Source organism: Protomyctophum bolini, assembly GCF_963924005.1.
Source record: "Protomyctophum bolini genome assembly, chromosome: 22".
NCBI classification, from domain to species: Eukaryota; Metazoa; Chordata; class Actinopteri; order Myctophiformes; family Myctophidae; genus Protomyctophum; species Protomyctophum bolini.
Genome location: NC_137883.1, coordinates 32,169,369 through 32,184,560, shown reverse-complemented (window position 1 = coordinate 32,184,560; position 15,192 = coordinate 32,169,369). Strand labels below are relative to the sequence as shown.

The 15,192-nt window shown below is 43.7% G+C and overlaps 2 protein-coding genes across 2 annotated transcripts; one reads left to right on the top strand and one right to left on the bottom strand.

The window, feature by feature from the left end:
* Positions 1-1,134: 1,134 nt before the first annotated feature.
* Positions 1,135-9,046, bottom strand: LOC308310144 (3-oxoacyl-[acyl-carrier-protein] reductase FabG). Its single transcript, XM_080756289.1, has 8 exons — positions 8,933-9,046; positions 8,368-8,538; positions 6,435-6,613; positions 5,315-5,408; positions 4,681-4,750; positions 4,473-4,509; positions 3,697-3,760; positions 1,135-2,635 (listed from the first exon to the last, which is right to left on the bottom strand). The coding sequence occupies exons 1-8, from the start codon at positions 8,960-8,962 to the stop codon at positions 2,477-2,479; spliced, it is 804 nt and encodes a 267-aa protein (XP_080612415.1). The 5' UTR covers positions 8,963-9,046; the 3' UTR covers positions 1,135-2,476.
* Positions 9,047-11,969: 2,923 nt separating this feature from the next.
* Positions 11,970-15,192, top strand: LOC308309774 (uncharacterized protein; the record flags this gene model as incomplete). The annotated part of the gene is made up of 7 exons (XM_080755691.1): positions 11,970-12,011; positions 12,571-12,669; positions 12,870-12,971; positions 13,530-13,573; positions 13,714-13,760; positions 14,040-14,274; positions 15,065-15,192. The coding sequence occupies exons 2-7, from the start codon at positions 12,596-12,598 to the stop codon at positions 15,190-15,192; spliced, it is 630 nt and encodes a 209-aa protein (XP_080611817.1). The 5' UTR covers positions 11,970-12,011; positions 12,571-12,595.

The following is a 15,192-nucleotide window of genomic DNA, read 5'->3' as shown; positions in this document are numbered from 1 at the left end:
AATTGTATCGTGGGCATACAGTAGGAGTTCAGAGGGCCTTGTGTGTTATACAGTCGTAAGGTATGGCTGTATTATACAGCCATACTTACTACTTTTTTACTCAAATTTTATCCCACGATTTTGCAACCCATTTTTTCTCCCCAGTGTCAATTATCGAATGTAATCCTGGGCACTACACTTCCTCTGCCAACCTGGGGGGGGGGGGGGCAGCGGACTGACCTCATGCTTCCTTCTATGCATGAGGAGTCCAAGCTGCTTCTTTTCTCGTGACAGGGGGGAGTTTCCCCGGCCGGACGTTGCATGTGGAAGGAACACGTTATTCCGACCAGTTCCTTTCCCCTCCATCAGGCGCCCCGGCTGGCCAGGGGGAGGCACCCCTACCCTAGGGGACACGGGGAGAACATGTACATGTACCCCATATACCCTATAGGGCAGGGATACTCAAATAGATTTACCTGTGGGCCACATTACAAAAATGGCAAGGGGCCAGGGGCCAGTAGATAAAATTACGAAAATCTCCTCAATTTCCATTTCCTCCATTTCCACCATTTCCGCAATTTCCGCAATTACCATTTCCGCAATTTCCATTTCCGCAATTTCCATTTCCACCATTTCCGCAATTTCCGCAATTTCCGCAATTACAATTTCTGCAATTTCCGCAATTTCCATTTCCGCAATTTCCGCAATTTCCATTTCCAACTATTAATGGCAGCTGGGTTTCATCATTCAAATAAAATAGAATTCTGTCCGTTTAGCTATAAAATTATGTCAGGGAATAGGGATACACAGTATATGTCTTTCATTTGCATTGCATCTCCCCCCCCCCCCCCCCCAAGCTTTTATTTTCGTTCGAGTAATAGTACAACTCTAATAGTATTACTTATAATAATGTAATTAAAGATAACTTCATTCAGATTTATTTATTTTTATTTCATTTTCCAGGTTTTTTTTTCTTCTTTTTTTTAGATTTTCATTGGTGGGCCAGTCATAATGGTCCCGCGGGCCTGAGGTTGAGTATCACTGCTATAGGGGACACAGGGAGAACATGTGAACTCCACACAGAAAGGCCCTTTTGCCAACCCCGCCTCGGGTATGGGCACTGATGACGCAGAGGAGAGAACATGCCCCCCAGCGGGAATGGAACCCAGGACCTTCCAGCTGTGAGGAGACAGCACTACCAACTGTGGGAATCGAACCCAGGACCTTCTAGCTGTGAGGAGACAGAACTACCAACTGTGGGAATCGAACCCAGGACCTTCTAGCTGTGAGGAGACAGCACTACCAACTGTGGGAATCGAACCCAGGACCTTCTAGCTGTGAGGAGACAGAACTACCGACTGTGGGAATCGAACCCAGGACCTTCTAGCTGTGAGGAGACAGAACTACCAACTGTGGGAATCGAACCCAGGACCTTCTAGCTGTGAGGAGACAGCACTACCAACTGTGGGAATCGAACCCAGGACCTTCTAGCTGTGAGGAGACAGAACTACCAACTGGGCCACTGTGTTTATACTATTTCAGTACGACACGTCTTCATTTGTATTCTATGCTCGACTCAGCAAGTCTGATTCAACAGACATTTCAATAAATGTCTGAAAACTAATTTGACAATATAGTCAAAGATTGACACTTTTTTCCTCAAAAGCACCCAAATTGTTTTTTATTTGAAATTCTTTCTTTAATGTTATTGATGTTTTGAGTCTTCATAGTAGCCGTGTCTAAATGGAAAAATATAAAAGTAATCAATAGACGCTCTCACCCCAGGAGCCAAATAAATCCCAACGGCACCTGTTAAGAAAACACAATGCATTTAAATTGCTTTCATTTTTTATTTCAACTTTATCTCCAGGCTTATATTGTGCAGCTGAAATACTGGATTGAACTACCAACGCCTAAACAGCTGGACCCCTGCGCAACTGAAGCAGAATTATTTCTGAACAATAATAATTCTACATTCCAATCTCCACAATTCAGGGACACGTTGTTATTCAGCTTTCACTTTAAGGGTGTCTGGATGGTCTTATTTTAAATGTAAAACAAAGGTAGATACTGTACTGTAGACGGTGGTATTTGAATGTTTTCTGACTGTATATTATGTTGCATTAATTAATGGCCACATGCAGGCTTGTATCTGTAGTGGGAGCAGTGGCGTGCACAGACATTTAGAGGGGCAGGTGGTGCTCAAGTGAAGAAAAGGGCATCTTGTGCAGCGTGTGGAACCGGCCGGGTTGCCTTAAATAGTGTGAGATTTATAGATTTTGGGGCATAAATAATATATTAGAAGCTTTTTTTTAAATCAAGAATTGATCAATGTCACCATGGTCCACATACTATACACTGTACCAAAAAAAAAGTTTTCTTTTTTTCAGACTGTCAAGGGCAGCACCCCCTAGTGTCTATCTGTGCACACCACTGAGTGGGAGGTGATGGCCACATGGAGGCTTGTATCTCTGCAGTGGGAGGTGATTTGGCCTTTTCATCTGGGGCACATGGCGTGGCGCCCCCCGTCCACGGGCAGGTTGACCCCCGTGATGAAGCTGGCGGCGTCGGACGCCAGGAAGGCGATGGCGTGGGCGACCTCGTCCACCTCGCCCGGCCGCCCCAGAGCGTGCGTCTGCTTGCACTTCTCTAGGAACTGCATGGTGGGGGAGGAGGGAAGAAAGAGTCGCATTACAGAGTACAAAAAAGCTGGTATTCAATCGTGATACAAATCGCTTCGGTGGTAACTTGGATGTGTCGTTTAAATCAGGGCTGATGCAACTCAGATGAGAACTGGTGGTACTCTAGGCTTGAGTGTTTATTTAATAATGGTAGATTGGGTTGGGATCGAGTTGCTTTGCAGACTGCTGATGCAGTCTAGATCTCGTTTGTATGTGTTTGCTGGGGAGCGGTCTTGTCTGTGTGTTTGCTGGGGAGCGGTCTTGTCTGTGTGTTTGCTGGGGAGCGGTCTTGTCTGTGTGTTTGCTGGGGAGCGGTCTTGTCTGTGTGTTTGCTGGGGAGCGGTCTTGTCTGTGTGTTTGCTGGGGAGCGGTCTTGTCTGTGTGTTTGCTGGGGTGTTTGCTGGGGAGCGGTCTTGTCTGTGTGTTTGCTGGGGAGCGGTCTTGTCTGTGTGTTTGCTGGGGAGCGGTCTTGTCTATGTGTTTGCTGGGGAGCGGTCTTGTCTGTGTGTTTGCTGGGGAGCGGTCTTGTCTATGTGTTTGCTGGGGAGCGGTCTTGTCTGTGTGTTTGCTGGGGAGCGGTCTTGTCTGTGTGTTTGCTGGGGAGCGGTCTTGTCTGTGTGTTTGCTGGGGAGCGGTCTTGTCTGTGTGTTTGCTGGGGAGCGGTCTTGTCTGTGTGTTTGCTGGGGAGCGGTCTTGTCTGTGTGTTTGCTGGGGAGCGGTCTTGTCTGTGTGTTTGCTGGGGAGCGGTCTTGTCTGTGTGTTTGCTGGGGAGCGGTCTTGTCTGTGTGTTTGCTGGGGAGCGGTCTTGTCTGTGTGTTTGCTGGGGAGCGGTCTTGTCTGTGTGTTTGCTGGGGAGCGGTCTTGTCTGTGTGTTTGCTGGGGAGCGGTCTTGTCTGTGTGTTTGCTGGGGAGCGGTCTTGTCTGTGTGTTTGCTGGGGAGCGGTCTTGTCTGTGTGTTTGCTGGGGAGCGGTCTTGTCTGTGTGTTTGCTGGGGAGCGGTCAGATGTTTTGGTGGTTCTGGAACGTTCAGCCTTACCTGAGCGTACTGCTCCTCGTCCAGCCCCGCCCTCTTGTGGACCTCGGTGACGATCACACCTGGACTAAAGAGGTGGAGTCAAAAAACAGAACACATAGCAGCTCATTATTACATACACAATGTACCTAAGCTTCCACTTCCAGTGCGGCACAAAGTGAAGTGTTGTGAGCTTGTAGATCTGTTATTTTTGTGAACCACTGGTCTACAACCACTGTTCTAAATCCTAAGAGGGTTTTGAAAAACGTATTGTATGTTGCTCTCTCCATATAAACATAGCTCAAATCTAACATCTCTCCTGGTTTAAATGGGTTATTAAGGCAAGCCCTATTTTCAAGATTGTTCAAATGTTTTTCAAAAAATAGCAGATCTACCAGCTTGTATAGATGTTCTATTGCGTGTCAGTTGACTGTTCACCTGAACTTGTAGGTCTGCTATTTTTGAGAAATCGTGAAAATGTGTCTCAAGAACCACTGATACAGAAACATACGTTTTTCAGAAAACTGTCAGGATTTTGAAGACATTTTTTAAATGTCGACGTCGGGCCTAAACGGGTTAAATAATGATGTGCTCTCTAGTCTAACACAACGTTAGAGAGCGGTTTAATGATGTGCTCTCTAGTCTAACGCAACGTTAGAGAGCGGTTTAATGATGTGCTCTCTAGTCTAACGCAACGTTAGAGAGCGGTTTCCCCTCAGGTTTTCATGGTGGATGTGGATGTGTTGATCATCAAGCTGGGTTTGTGTGTCACCATCAAATATTGATAGTACTGTACTTACCAAACAGAGTTCACTCTCACTTGCATCGGAGCCAGCTCTGAAACATTAAGTAGTTGTATGACTTCCCATGCATTTATTTCAACTTCACCAATGAAAACGTGGAATTTACACGCATACACACACACACACACACACACACACACACACACACACACACACACACACACACACACACACACACACACAGAGAGAGAAATGGTTCACTCACCAAGTGCTACACAGCTTGTGAATTGGTCAATGGCTGCCTTTGACATGCAATAGGCCAGGACTCCAGGGAACTGTGTCAAGAAAAACACAATTACTACATCGTCATCATGCTTTACAAAGTCCAACATTAATCTGTGTACATACCGTACTGTACGTGGGTACTGGGTATGGCTGGGCACTGTATCAATATTATAATATTATCCATATTGTGACATGTGACTCTAGATATAAACTGGGATTTTGGATGTCTGGTTTTAATCATTTGAGTCTTATTTTTATACATTTAAAAAAAATGGGGCAAATAGTGAAAATCCATCATCTACATTAAGCTCGCAATGAGTCACAATACATTCAGCTATTTTGAGGTGCATTGTCACAAGTCAAATCTCAAAATATCATAACAGGCCCGTCCCCGAGTGCCCACCCTTAAGCTCCCCTCCTGGGCCTTAGGTGGTGGGGTCCCGCGGCCAAAAGAACCGCCCGCCCCTGCAGGGACTCCTCTATACTTAGCGCGATGTCCGAACAGGCCCGGGGGAACCAGGCGCTCCGCCCAGCCCGATATTGTTTTTCTCCAAATCGCCCCAAGCCTCAAGGCAATAATACACAACTTAACTCCTTCAAACCATGACACCTACTGATCTCTGTCCAGTGATGCTGGACACGTTGATGATGGAGCCCTTGGTCTTCATCAGATGAGGAACACAGAGTTGTGTCAGTTGATAAACAGATCTGGATCATATAAAAGAACAAAGAATCAGTGGAAATAAATAAAAGGCCAGGAGAAATATAGCCAGGTGAAGTAAACATTGAAGATGCTTTGCTACAAAGCAGAACCTGCTAGATCTACTTACAGGTGTTGGAACAGTTATTTAACCCATTCTGACCGGGCACCCATTTTGGTGTTAGCATCATGTTATGCTTTAGCTATTGAAAAATAGCAGATCTACAAGCTCATATCGCGCCACCGAGTGGCGCGATAAGAGCTTGTAGGTCTGCTATTTTTGAAAAATCGAAGAGCTACTGACATTTTTAGAATCTGATCTCAGGTCAGAATGGGTTAATCAGACCAGTGTGTGTCCCGTGGAAACCTCGTATGAATCTGATCTCAGGTCAGAATGGGTTAACCTATTCTGGGCCTATAGAAGTGTGCACTACCCAGTAAAAGTGAGACATATTGATCATGATCTGCAGTAGGTTTGGACAATATAATATACTTTATATTGACATTCTGATGTTAGACTAGATCATCTGGGACTTATATCGGAATGGTATAAGTGTCATCTTTTTCAGTAAAGTTGAGGTCATTATTTTCTTTCGTCGGTCAAAATGTGGTGACAATATCGATATTGAGGTATATTTAGTCCACAATATTGTTATGTCTGATTCCGTGTGTGGCGAGCCGTTGTCGGTGTGCCCCATGCCCACCTGCCCCGTGCTAGTCTCGGTCCCAGGCTTACTTATCTGCGAAAAGTAAAGCCTGGTCACAGTAAGGCTGAGAAGCTATCGGCGGACGTATCCTCCGGAATATCCGTCAGATGTATTTCCCCCCAGATACGATATTTTCCCGACCAATCACAACACTTCATTCGCGGAGAATGTAAACTGATTTGTAAAGCATCAACATCATTTCCTTCAGCGATACTTCCGCTAAAAGTCTTTTCAGTCGCGGTCTTGCCCAGGGTGGCCCCGTGCCCACCTGCCCCATGCCCCGTGGTGCCCACCTGCCCCATGCCCACCTGCCCCGTGCCCACTGACCTGACGTTGACGTTCATGACCTTGTCATACTGAGCCAGCTCTTCCGTCTGGATGGAGCCCATGGCCAGAATGCCAGCGCTGTTGACCAGCACGTCCAAACGCCCGAAGCGAGCGATGGTGTCCTGGACTGTCTTCCTCACCGTGTCCTCACTGGTCAGGTCTCCTGGGACTAGCAAGGGCTGGACAGTCACACACACGCGCACACACACACACACACACACACACACACACACACACACACGCACACACGCACGCACACACACACACACACACACACACACAGATATACACACACACACACACACAATTCAATTCAATTCAAAGGGCTTTATTGGCATGAGAAAACATACGTTTACATTGCCAAAGCAGAAAGAACAAAACAACAATACAGCAATACAATCAAAACAAAAATTATGTACTTTGAAGGTCAGAATCTTCAATAGATCAACTTCTGTGTACCAAGATAACTCGATGCAGGTATAGTGCAGGAATATACACAATGATTAGTCTTTAGGGTGGTTGTGTTCCATTTGATATCCTTCTCCTATCACAGCAACTCACAAATCTTGCTGCTGTGTTTGCACATTGTTGTACTTCGCCCAGCAGAAATGGGAGTTTTTTGTCATTGGTCATGTTTTCAAAATCTCCGTGTGTGGTTGTAATCTGTGGGAAGTATGTGTCTCTGATGTCTTGGTACAATGGACAGATGGTTAGGAAGTGTAGCTCGGTTTCCACTTCGTTTAGTGTGCAGTGGGTGCATAGTCTGTCTTCTCTCGGGATACAGGTCTGCCTATGACGGCCTTTCTCGATCGCGAGACTGTGCTCACTGAGTCTGTACCTAGTTAAGATTTTTCTTTGTTTTGGGTCGGTCACGGTGCTCAGGTATTCTGCCACTGTGTATTCTCTGTTTAGGGCCAGATAGCATTCTAGTTTACTCTGCTTTTGTGTTGCTTCTTTCCAATGTGTCAGATAGTTTTCCCTTTGCTGTTTTATAATTTGGTTTAGTCCAATGGGTTTTCTATCTCGTGGCACACACACACACGTACGCGCACACAAGACATTTTGGTGACAGTTTATGCAGGGAGAAATTACCTGTGATACTTTCTTTTTTTTCTTTCCTCAGGATGATTCACTGCTGCTTTGATTAATAATGATAGTGTGAGTTTGCCTGATTAAGTGACGTTTTTAAATTGACAGAAATGACTGAGAACTGTGACTGTTGGCATTTGCAATGATCTACAAGCTCATAGCGCGCCGCGCTACGAGCTGTAGGTCTGTTGTAGGTCTGCTATTTTTTGAAAAATCATGAAAATGTGACACAAATCTTTGAATATATATTCTTTCGGAATGCCACTTATACATTTTTTTATCAAAGCTTTGTTTATAGTAGTTACATAGGCAGGCTTTTGTATTGGTTACTATTTACTCGGTTTGGTTGTTTTGGCAACATCTGATCTGTGTCCCTTAATGGTAGTGGCTGATCTTTGTTACTGTATTCCCAGTGCATACATATTTTAGGAAATGTCATTGAATAATAAAACCATCAAAAGAAAAAGAGTATAAATGTTTACTCCATTATTCGCATCTCTAATGCTTGGCATCCCATTGATTGATTGATTGAAATATGTATGTATTAACAGTTTGCATAATTACAGTACATTTCAAGCACAGCTCAATACAAAGACTGTTAACTGTGAGTGGACGACCCAATAAAGCATTACACACTTGTTTACAAGAGGGTCCACCTTTCATCAAAACATTTAGAGACAAATAGACACTTAGAACAGAACAGGAATTCATCATATAACTCACTTAACTCATGTTGCAATGCAAACACTAACAACCTACCGGTATATAGACCTTGTTTCGTAACAACAAGCTAACAACGGATCCACGTGGCATGCGTGGCTTTGGGGCAGAAATAAAGGCTCACCTCGGCCGCCCCACACTCGGTGCATTGTCTGGCCACCTTGGCCAGGTTGTCCAGGTCGCGCCCGTTCAGCGCCAGCTGAGCGCCCAGCTTCGCGAACATGATGCTCGTGCCCGCGCCGATGCCCGAGCTGGCGCCCGTGATCAATGCCACCTTGCCGTTCAGAGAGGAAACCTGGAAATAATAATTATGTACAATAATAAATAGACTGCGAATAATGTCTGACTGTCACCCCCAAATAATCCAGAAGCATCTGGTAGGCTACAGTCATGTCATGTCGAGACAGTGCATGGTTATGAACCATGTACAGTCAAAACATGTCGATGCTTTTCGTGATCAGTCATAGAACAGGGATCAATGTTGTCGTGGCAGCCTGATTGATTGATTTATTAACAGTTTGCAGAATTACAGTACAACTTCACGTAGCCTACAACTCAATACAAAAAACGTTAACAGCTGTAAGTGGACGACACCATAAAGCATTACGCTTGTTTACAATAGGGTCCACCACTTTCAATTCATCAAAGCCTAACTATCAGGAAGGTAATGAATGATATAATATGCTTACTTTAAAAGCGCTGTCCGTGCCCGTGGCCATGTCTACAGTGAGTACAGTCTATCAGTAAAGTTTATAGAACCCAGCTGTGCTCATTCAACCTCACAAACAACCGGCCGGTCCCGCATTGGTTATACGCAGTCAGTGACGCGATGAAAGTGCGACCGTGTGCGAGTCTTTCATAATGGAACTACTTGAGAATACTGGGCACTGAAGTGGGCGATGGGTGGGCTCATATATACTCTAAGGGTGGGCCCATGGGAGGAACATGGTTTATAACTAGGTCTGATCTCAAATGTAAAACCTGTGATGAATTCCTGTTCTGTTCTTTGACTATATTATAGAAGTGTCTATTTGTACGTCTCTAAATGTTTTGATGAATTGAACAAGGTGGACCCTCTAAGTGTAATGCTTTATTGGGTCGTCCACTCACAGATGAGATAACAGTCTTTATATTGAGTTTGTGCTTGAAATGTACTGTAATTCTGCAAACTGTTAATACATATTTCAATCAATGAATCCCCCCACCCCTTTTCCCCTCACATGTTTGTTTCTTTCTTTCCTTTTTTTTTTTTTTTTTACCTCCCCTATGATGAGTTCCTGTTTAATTGTTATGATGAATTGAACATGGTGGGCCCTATTGTAAACAAGTGTATAATGCTTTATGGTGTTGCTGCACAGTTAAGTTTTTTTTGTGCTTGTAAAATGTACTGTAATTCTCTGTTCTGTTCTGTCCATTCTACTGCCCACACTGTGCTAAATCCTGTGGGCCCCACAGGATTTAGCAGCTATACAGCACAGCCACGACCCATGACCAGACCAGGGCTTTGACCTTCCTCACCCTACACACAGTGTCCTACTATAGGTAACTATTATATATATATATATACACTGCAAAAAAAATGATCTTAGCAAGAATTGCCAACTTATATCTAGCCATGCTAGATTATTGATCTTGTTTTAATAATACTAAACAAGAGAAAAATGTATAAGATGACTAATCTTGTTTTTAGATTATATTTCTTTTTTCTCTTACTAAGTTATTACATCTTCAATCAAATAATTGTACATGTACATCAAGCTAAAATTACTATCTGAGACAAGATTGCAGCCACAGTGTGACTTTTAAGACAATTTGTAGTAGTAAGTACTTATTTTAAGACTACCAAATAACTGCTTTCACATTACATTTTGAAATGTTTCCAAACATCACATGTAAGGCCTTTTCAGAAGGGCAGCGACTGACGTGCCTATAGTGATACATTTTCAATGAGAGGCACAGCCCTGTGAAATTGTCACATTCATGCTCATTTCGTGCACACGCCTGCATAGACCGGCCTGGATTGTGTTGAGCTTTATTTTGATGCTACGCGTCCCTTGCCCCTCATGAGCAGACTTGGAGTTGATCCAGGTGACAACGCCATACATTGGGGGTCCTTGACATGAAACATTTTGAGAACCAATGATATAAGCACCACGTGCTATACTAGAACAAATCATATTTACAAAAGAATAGCATGCATGACAAAGAAAGCATGACAATCTTTTTTTTTAACAATATGCATTTTTATTTTTTTGACAAACAGACAATACAACAAAACACAATACAATACAATTACTTAAAATGATAAAATGAAAAACAAACAAAAAACAAAACCGATAACATACAGATGACAATCATTTTAACCCCTTCATCCATATACATGTTGGCTATTAACCCATTTTGGGGCGGGAACCCCTTTTGGTGTTAGCATTACCTTATGCTTTAGCTATTGAAAAATAGCAGATCTGCTATTTTTGAAAAATCGAAGAACAACTGACATAGAAACATTGCTTTTTCAGAAACCTGTCAGGATGTAGAAGACATTTCTAGAATCTGATCTCAGGTCAAAATGGGTTAATACATGGCAGACAAAGCTGGAGCTTGTCTTTAACAACCAGTCCTATTAGCATTAATTATTTCAACACAAATCTTCTCACAAATCCTCTTCAGGTGGGGAGGGGGGTCCGCAGCCAAATCATTTTGGGGGACCATGGCATGATGATGTTTGAATACTACTGAATTCTAAGGAATTTAGTCAGGCTCATGTCGTAATGGGTTAATTACACCATGCAGCTCATAATGAGTGGCATGTAATTAACCCATTTTATATATTCCACTATATAAATAAAATAAGATTTCATTTAAATTAGCACTTTATGAAAATCAGAAATGACAAAAACAGACGAAAGTAAATAAATAGAGTTCATAGTTATAATATTTATATAATATATTTGTATTGTATCTTTGTATTGTTTCACTTAATGTTACGCTCCCATGTCCTCCCCCCCCCCCTCACTCACACACACACACACACACACACACACACACACACACACATTAAGACATGTGAATCCCTTGGCTCCTTCAAAACTGCTCTCAAAGGGCACCTACGGATGGCTGCAATTCGAAACTGGCCTCTGTAAAAGCTGAATTTTTATCTGGATTGTACTATGTTTTTGTATGGACGTGGTGTTGGGTGCCTGCACATATGCACACATGGCATCAACGCATGGTGTTGTGTGCAGGCGCCCTACACTCTGTCTTTGTACTATGGATTGCACTATGTTTTTGTATGGACGTGGTGTTGGGTGCCTGCACACATGGCATCAACGCATGGTGTTGTGTGCAGGCGCCCTACACTCTGTCTTTCGTTTTCTTTTATCCCCCTGTTCCCCTCACTGTATATATATTTTTTTCCCTTTTCGCTTCCTATATGATGAATTCCTGTTCTGTTCTTTAACTACATAGAAGTGTCTATTTGTTTGTCTCTAAAGGTTTTGATGAATTGAACAATGTGGACCCTGTTGTAAACAAGTGTAAGGCTTAATTGGGTCGTCCACTCACAGTTAACAGTCTTTGTATTGAGTTTGTGCTTAAAATGTACTGTAATTCTGCAAACTGTTAATAAAGATTTCAATCAATCAAACATAACCCAACACTGCTGGGCTTGTGACGTAAGCACGTACAGACGTTCTCTTAAGACAGACGCCGACGGCCATTGTGTGAGAGTGAGATGCGCGCGCCGCGCGGTTGTGCTTGTTGAAACAGGTAAGATTTAAACATTTATTTTATTAAAGCAGTTATAGTAGCCTACGAGTCACGGCAATGCTCTTCATATCAGCTTATTATTGCCTAAATGTAAGGGTATTTTTTATTTAGCAAATGCCTCGTACGGTGAAAATGCCTTTAGCTTTGCATCTTCGCTGCTGCTAGCTACCGTGGGCGAGGTGCATGTTAGCAGTTAGCGGCTAACATGTGCTATAGCATGTACCTCGCCCACAGGCATAACTGTCGCTTAGCTTCTTCAACGCTAGGCCCAGAGCTTTTAGCTCCGATGCTTAAGAAGTCCAAATAGCTTTAACGAGGCCCGGCCGGTACCGCTACTCCAAGTCGAGGCTCAGAGGCCTCCATTAGCTCTGCTCTTTAGCCGCCGGGGCTATTTCAGCCCCGCAAAAACTGCAGCAGTCGGGGATGAACGGACAGACTGACACCACGTTGTGCTTAAGTTAACCAGAAATGGAACGGGGGCTCGTCTTGCTGACGATGGATCAGTTTTCATAGCACTAATGACCGCGCACTTGAACTATTATAATTATTTTTATTTCAGTAAAAAACAAAGAGCCGCCGAAGCCATGGCCAAACACAGGCTGAAGATACGGTCCGACCCCGTTCTCCGGGAGGCGGCCCTGTTGAAGGACAGGGAGAGGTCAGAAATACTGTAATATATACTGTATTATCCTGTCACATAGTGGATAAGAGATGCCATTGGTTCTCAAGCGCCTCTAGGCTTGCTGACTTGCCGCTGCGGCCATGCTGTAAAGATAACCTATATTGCGTTATGATAATTTTCTGTAGAATTGACTGTTGACATAATATTGATTTATATTATAATTATTTTTATTTCAGATCCAAAAAACAAAGAGCGGCCCAGGCGGTCTTAAAACACAGGGCGAAGATCAGGGCCGACCCCGTTCTCCGGGAGGCGGCCCTAAAGAAGGACCGGGAGAGGTCAGAAATACTGTAATATATACTGTATTATCCTGTCACATAGTGGATGAGAGATGCCATTGGTTCTCAAGCGCCTCTAGGCTTGCTGACGATGGATCAGTTTTCATAGCACTACCTATGCCTACTTGCACCTTACTGACTTAATATTTCAGTTCATATTTTTTTCTTCCAAATGCATTTCCCCTTGCAGCAGAAGATGATGATAGGAGGTAAGTTTACTTGACTGAGTGTGTGTCCTTGCTAAACTTACTACATTTCAGATTGATTAACTGTGACCAGCTAAATTTAATTCATATAATGCAAACCTTTTTAAGAAACATTCATGTCAAGTCAAGGACCCCTAAATTGATAAGCATGTGGCACCCCTATGTGAAACATTTCAGGAACCTCTACAAGAAAGAAAAAATGTTTTAAATTGCATAAAAATGAAAGCCCTTAAGTATAATTTTAGCTGGGGCCCGCCTAGAACCTCTGAAGGACCTCTGGAGGCCCCCAGAACACATTTTGTTCTATAGGAAGAGTAATCAAGTTTTTTTTCTTTTGCCCTTTTACCCAAAGGGTCCAGGCGGCCATAACTGATACAGGAGCTCAACCCCTCACAGGTAAATGCTTATATATGTTTTCTTCTTGTATTTGCACAGCATGTCTTTCTTGCATTTAATACCTTGACAATGTTATACTATTAAAAGCTTTGCTTTTAATTTAGAATGTTGTACTATTAAAAGTTTTGCTTTTAATTTAGACACCTTTTTGAATGATCCCCTACCTGCAGCTCAACAAAGAACTCAGGTCAGTCTGAAGTTACAAAATATGCATATTTGCTAGTATGGAAGTAATTTTCACATCTATGAAAATTAGTCCAACCACTCTTCAGTCTATTAACATTTTAATAACTTATTTGGTTGTAACAAATAAACAAACATGTCCTAAGACAGTGGGGGTCCCACCTTTTCTGGATCACGGTCCTATATTTGTACTTTAATCAGCCACGTAGCAGGCTGGGGATAAAATATTGGGGTGTGAGCGAGCATGCATTTATTTATTTATGCTTTGTCTTGGCTTCATCAGGAGAAGTTCGGAGTCTACTGTGATACCCAAGATGACTATGGAGAAAGAACAATTATGTTTTCCGGAGATTGTGCTGGATTTATGAACATGACCCACTGCCACACTGTTTTAATTAGTGATGAGCCTGGCCTGGGTCCCCCCCCCCCCTTCCTAACCACGGGAGGAGGCCCTGAGGAAGGACCGAGAGAGGTCAGAAATACCCCCCCCCCCCCCCCCGGGGACCCACACGGGCCAGGCCAGGCCCCAGCTCTAACGCCCACGCCACAAACGTAAGGCCTGTAAAGATAACCTATATTGCATTAATGGTAATTTTCTGTAGAATTGACTGTTGACATAATATTGATTTATATGAAAATTATTTTTATTTCAGATCAAAAAAAAAAAAGAGCGGCGGCAGCGTTCCTTAAATACCCCCCCCCCCCCCCCGGGGACCCACACGGGCCAGGCCTCTGGTCAGCCAACCAGGCCTGGCCTGGGTCCCCCCCCCCCCCTTCCTAACCACGGGAGGAGGCCCCGAGGAAGGACCGAGAGAGGTCAGAAATACTGTAATATATACTGTATTATCTACTATTTTTATGTACTAAATGTGTCACATAGTGGATAAGAGATGCCATTGGTTCTCAAGCGCCTCTAGGCTTGCTGACGATGGATCAGTTTTCATAGCACTAATTTGACGGAGATTATCAATCTCCGTCTCGGGCACATGACCGCGCACTTGAACTTGACGGTGATTTACGTCGCAGGCTTTAAACTATTGTGTTAGAAGAATAGTATGTTCACAAAACCATATTTATTGAAATTGGAAAATGTATATAATATGCTTTATACTTTTAGATGGATCCCCAATCGATTCTGTGGGTGGTGGTGCATGGCCGTTCTTAGTTGGTGGAGTGATTTGTCTGGTTGATTCCGATAACAAACGAGACTCCGGCTTGTTAACTAGTTTCGCGGCCCCGTGTGGTCGGCGACTAACTTCTTAGAAGAATTTCTTAATAGTTTTTCTTCTGTGTTTTGCACGTTTATAGGTGACGTGATGTCCGAGGACAAGAGGTACCTGCCCAGTGCCCCCGGTGCCCCCATCCTCCGCGTCCCACCACGCGTCCATCCCCCCGTACCAACGGGACCCGTCGGGTTTCCCACGCCACAAACGTAA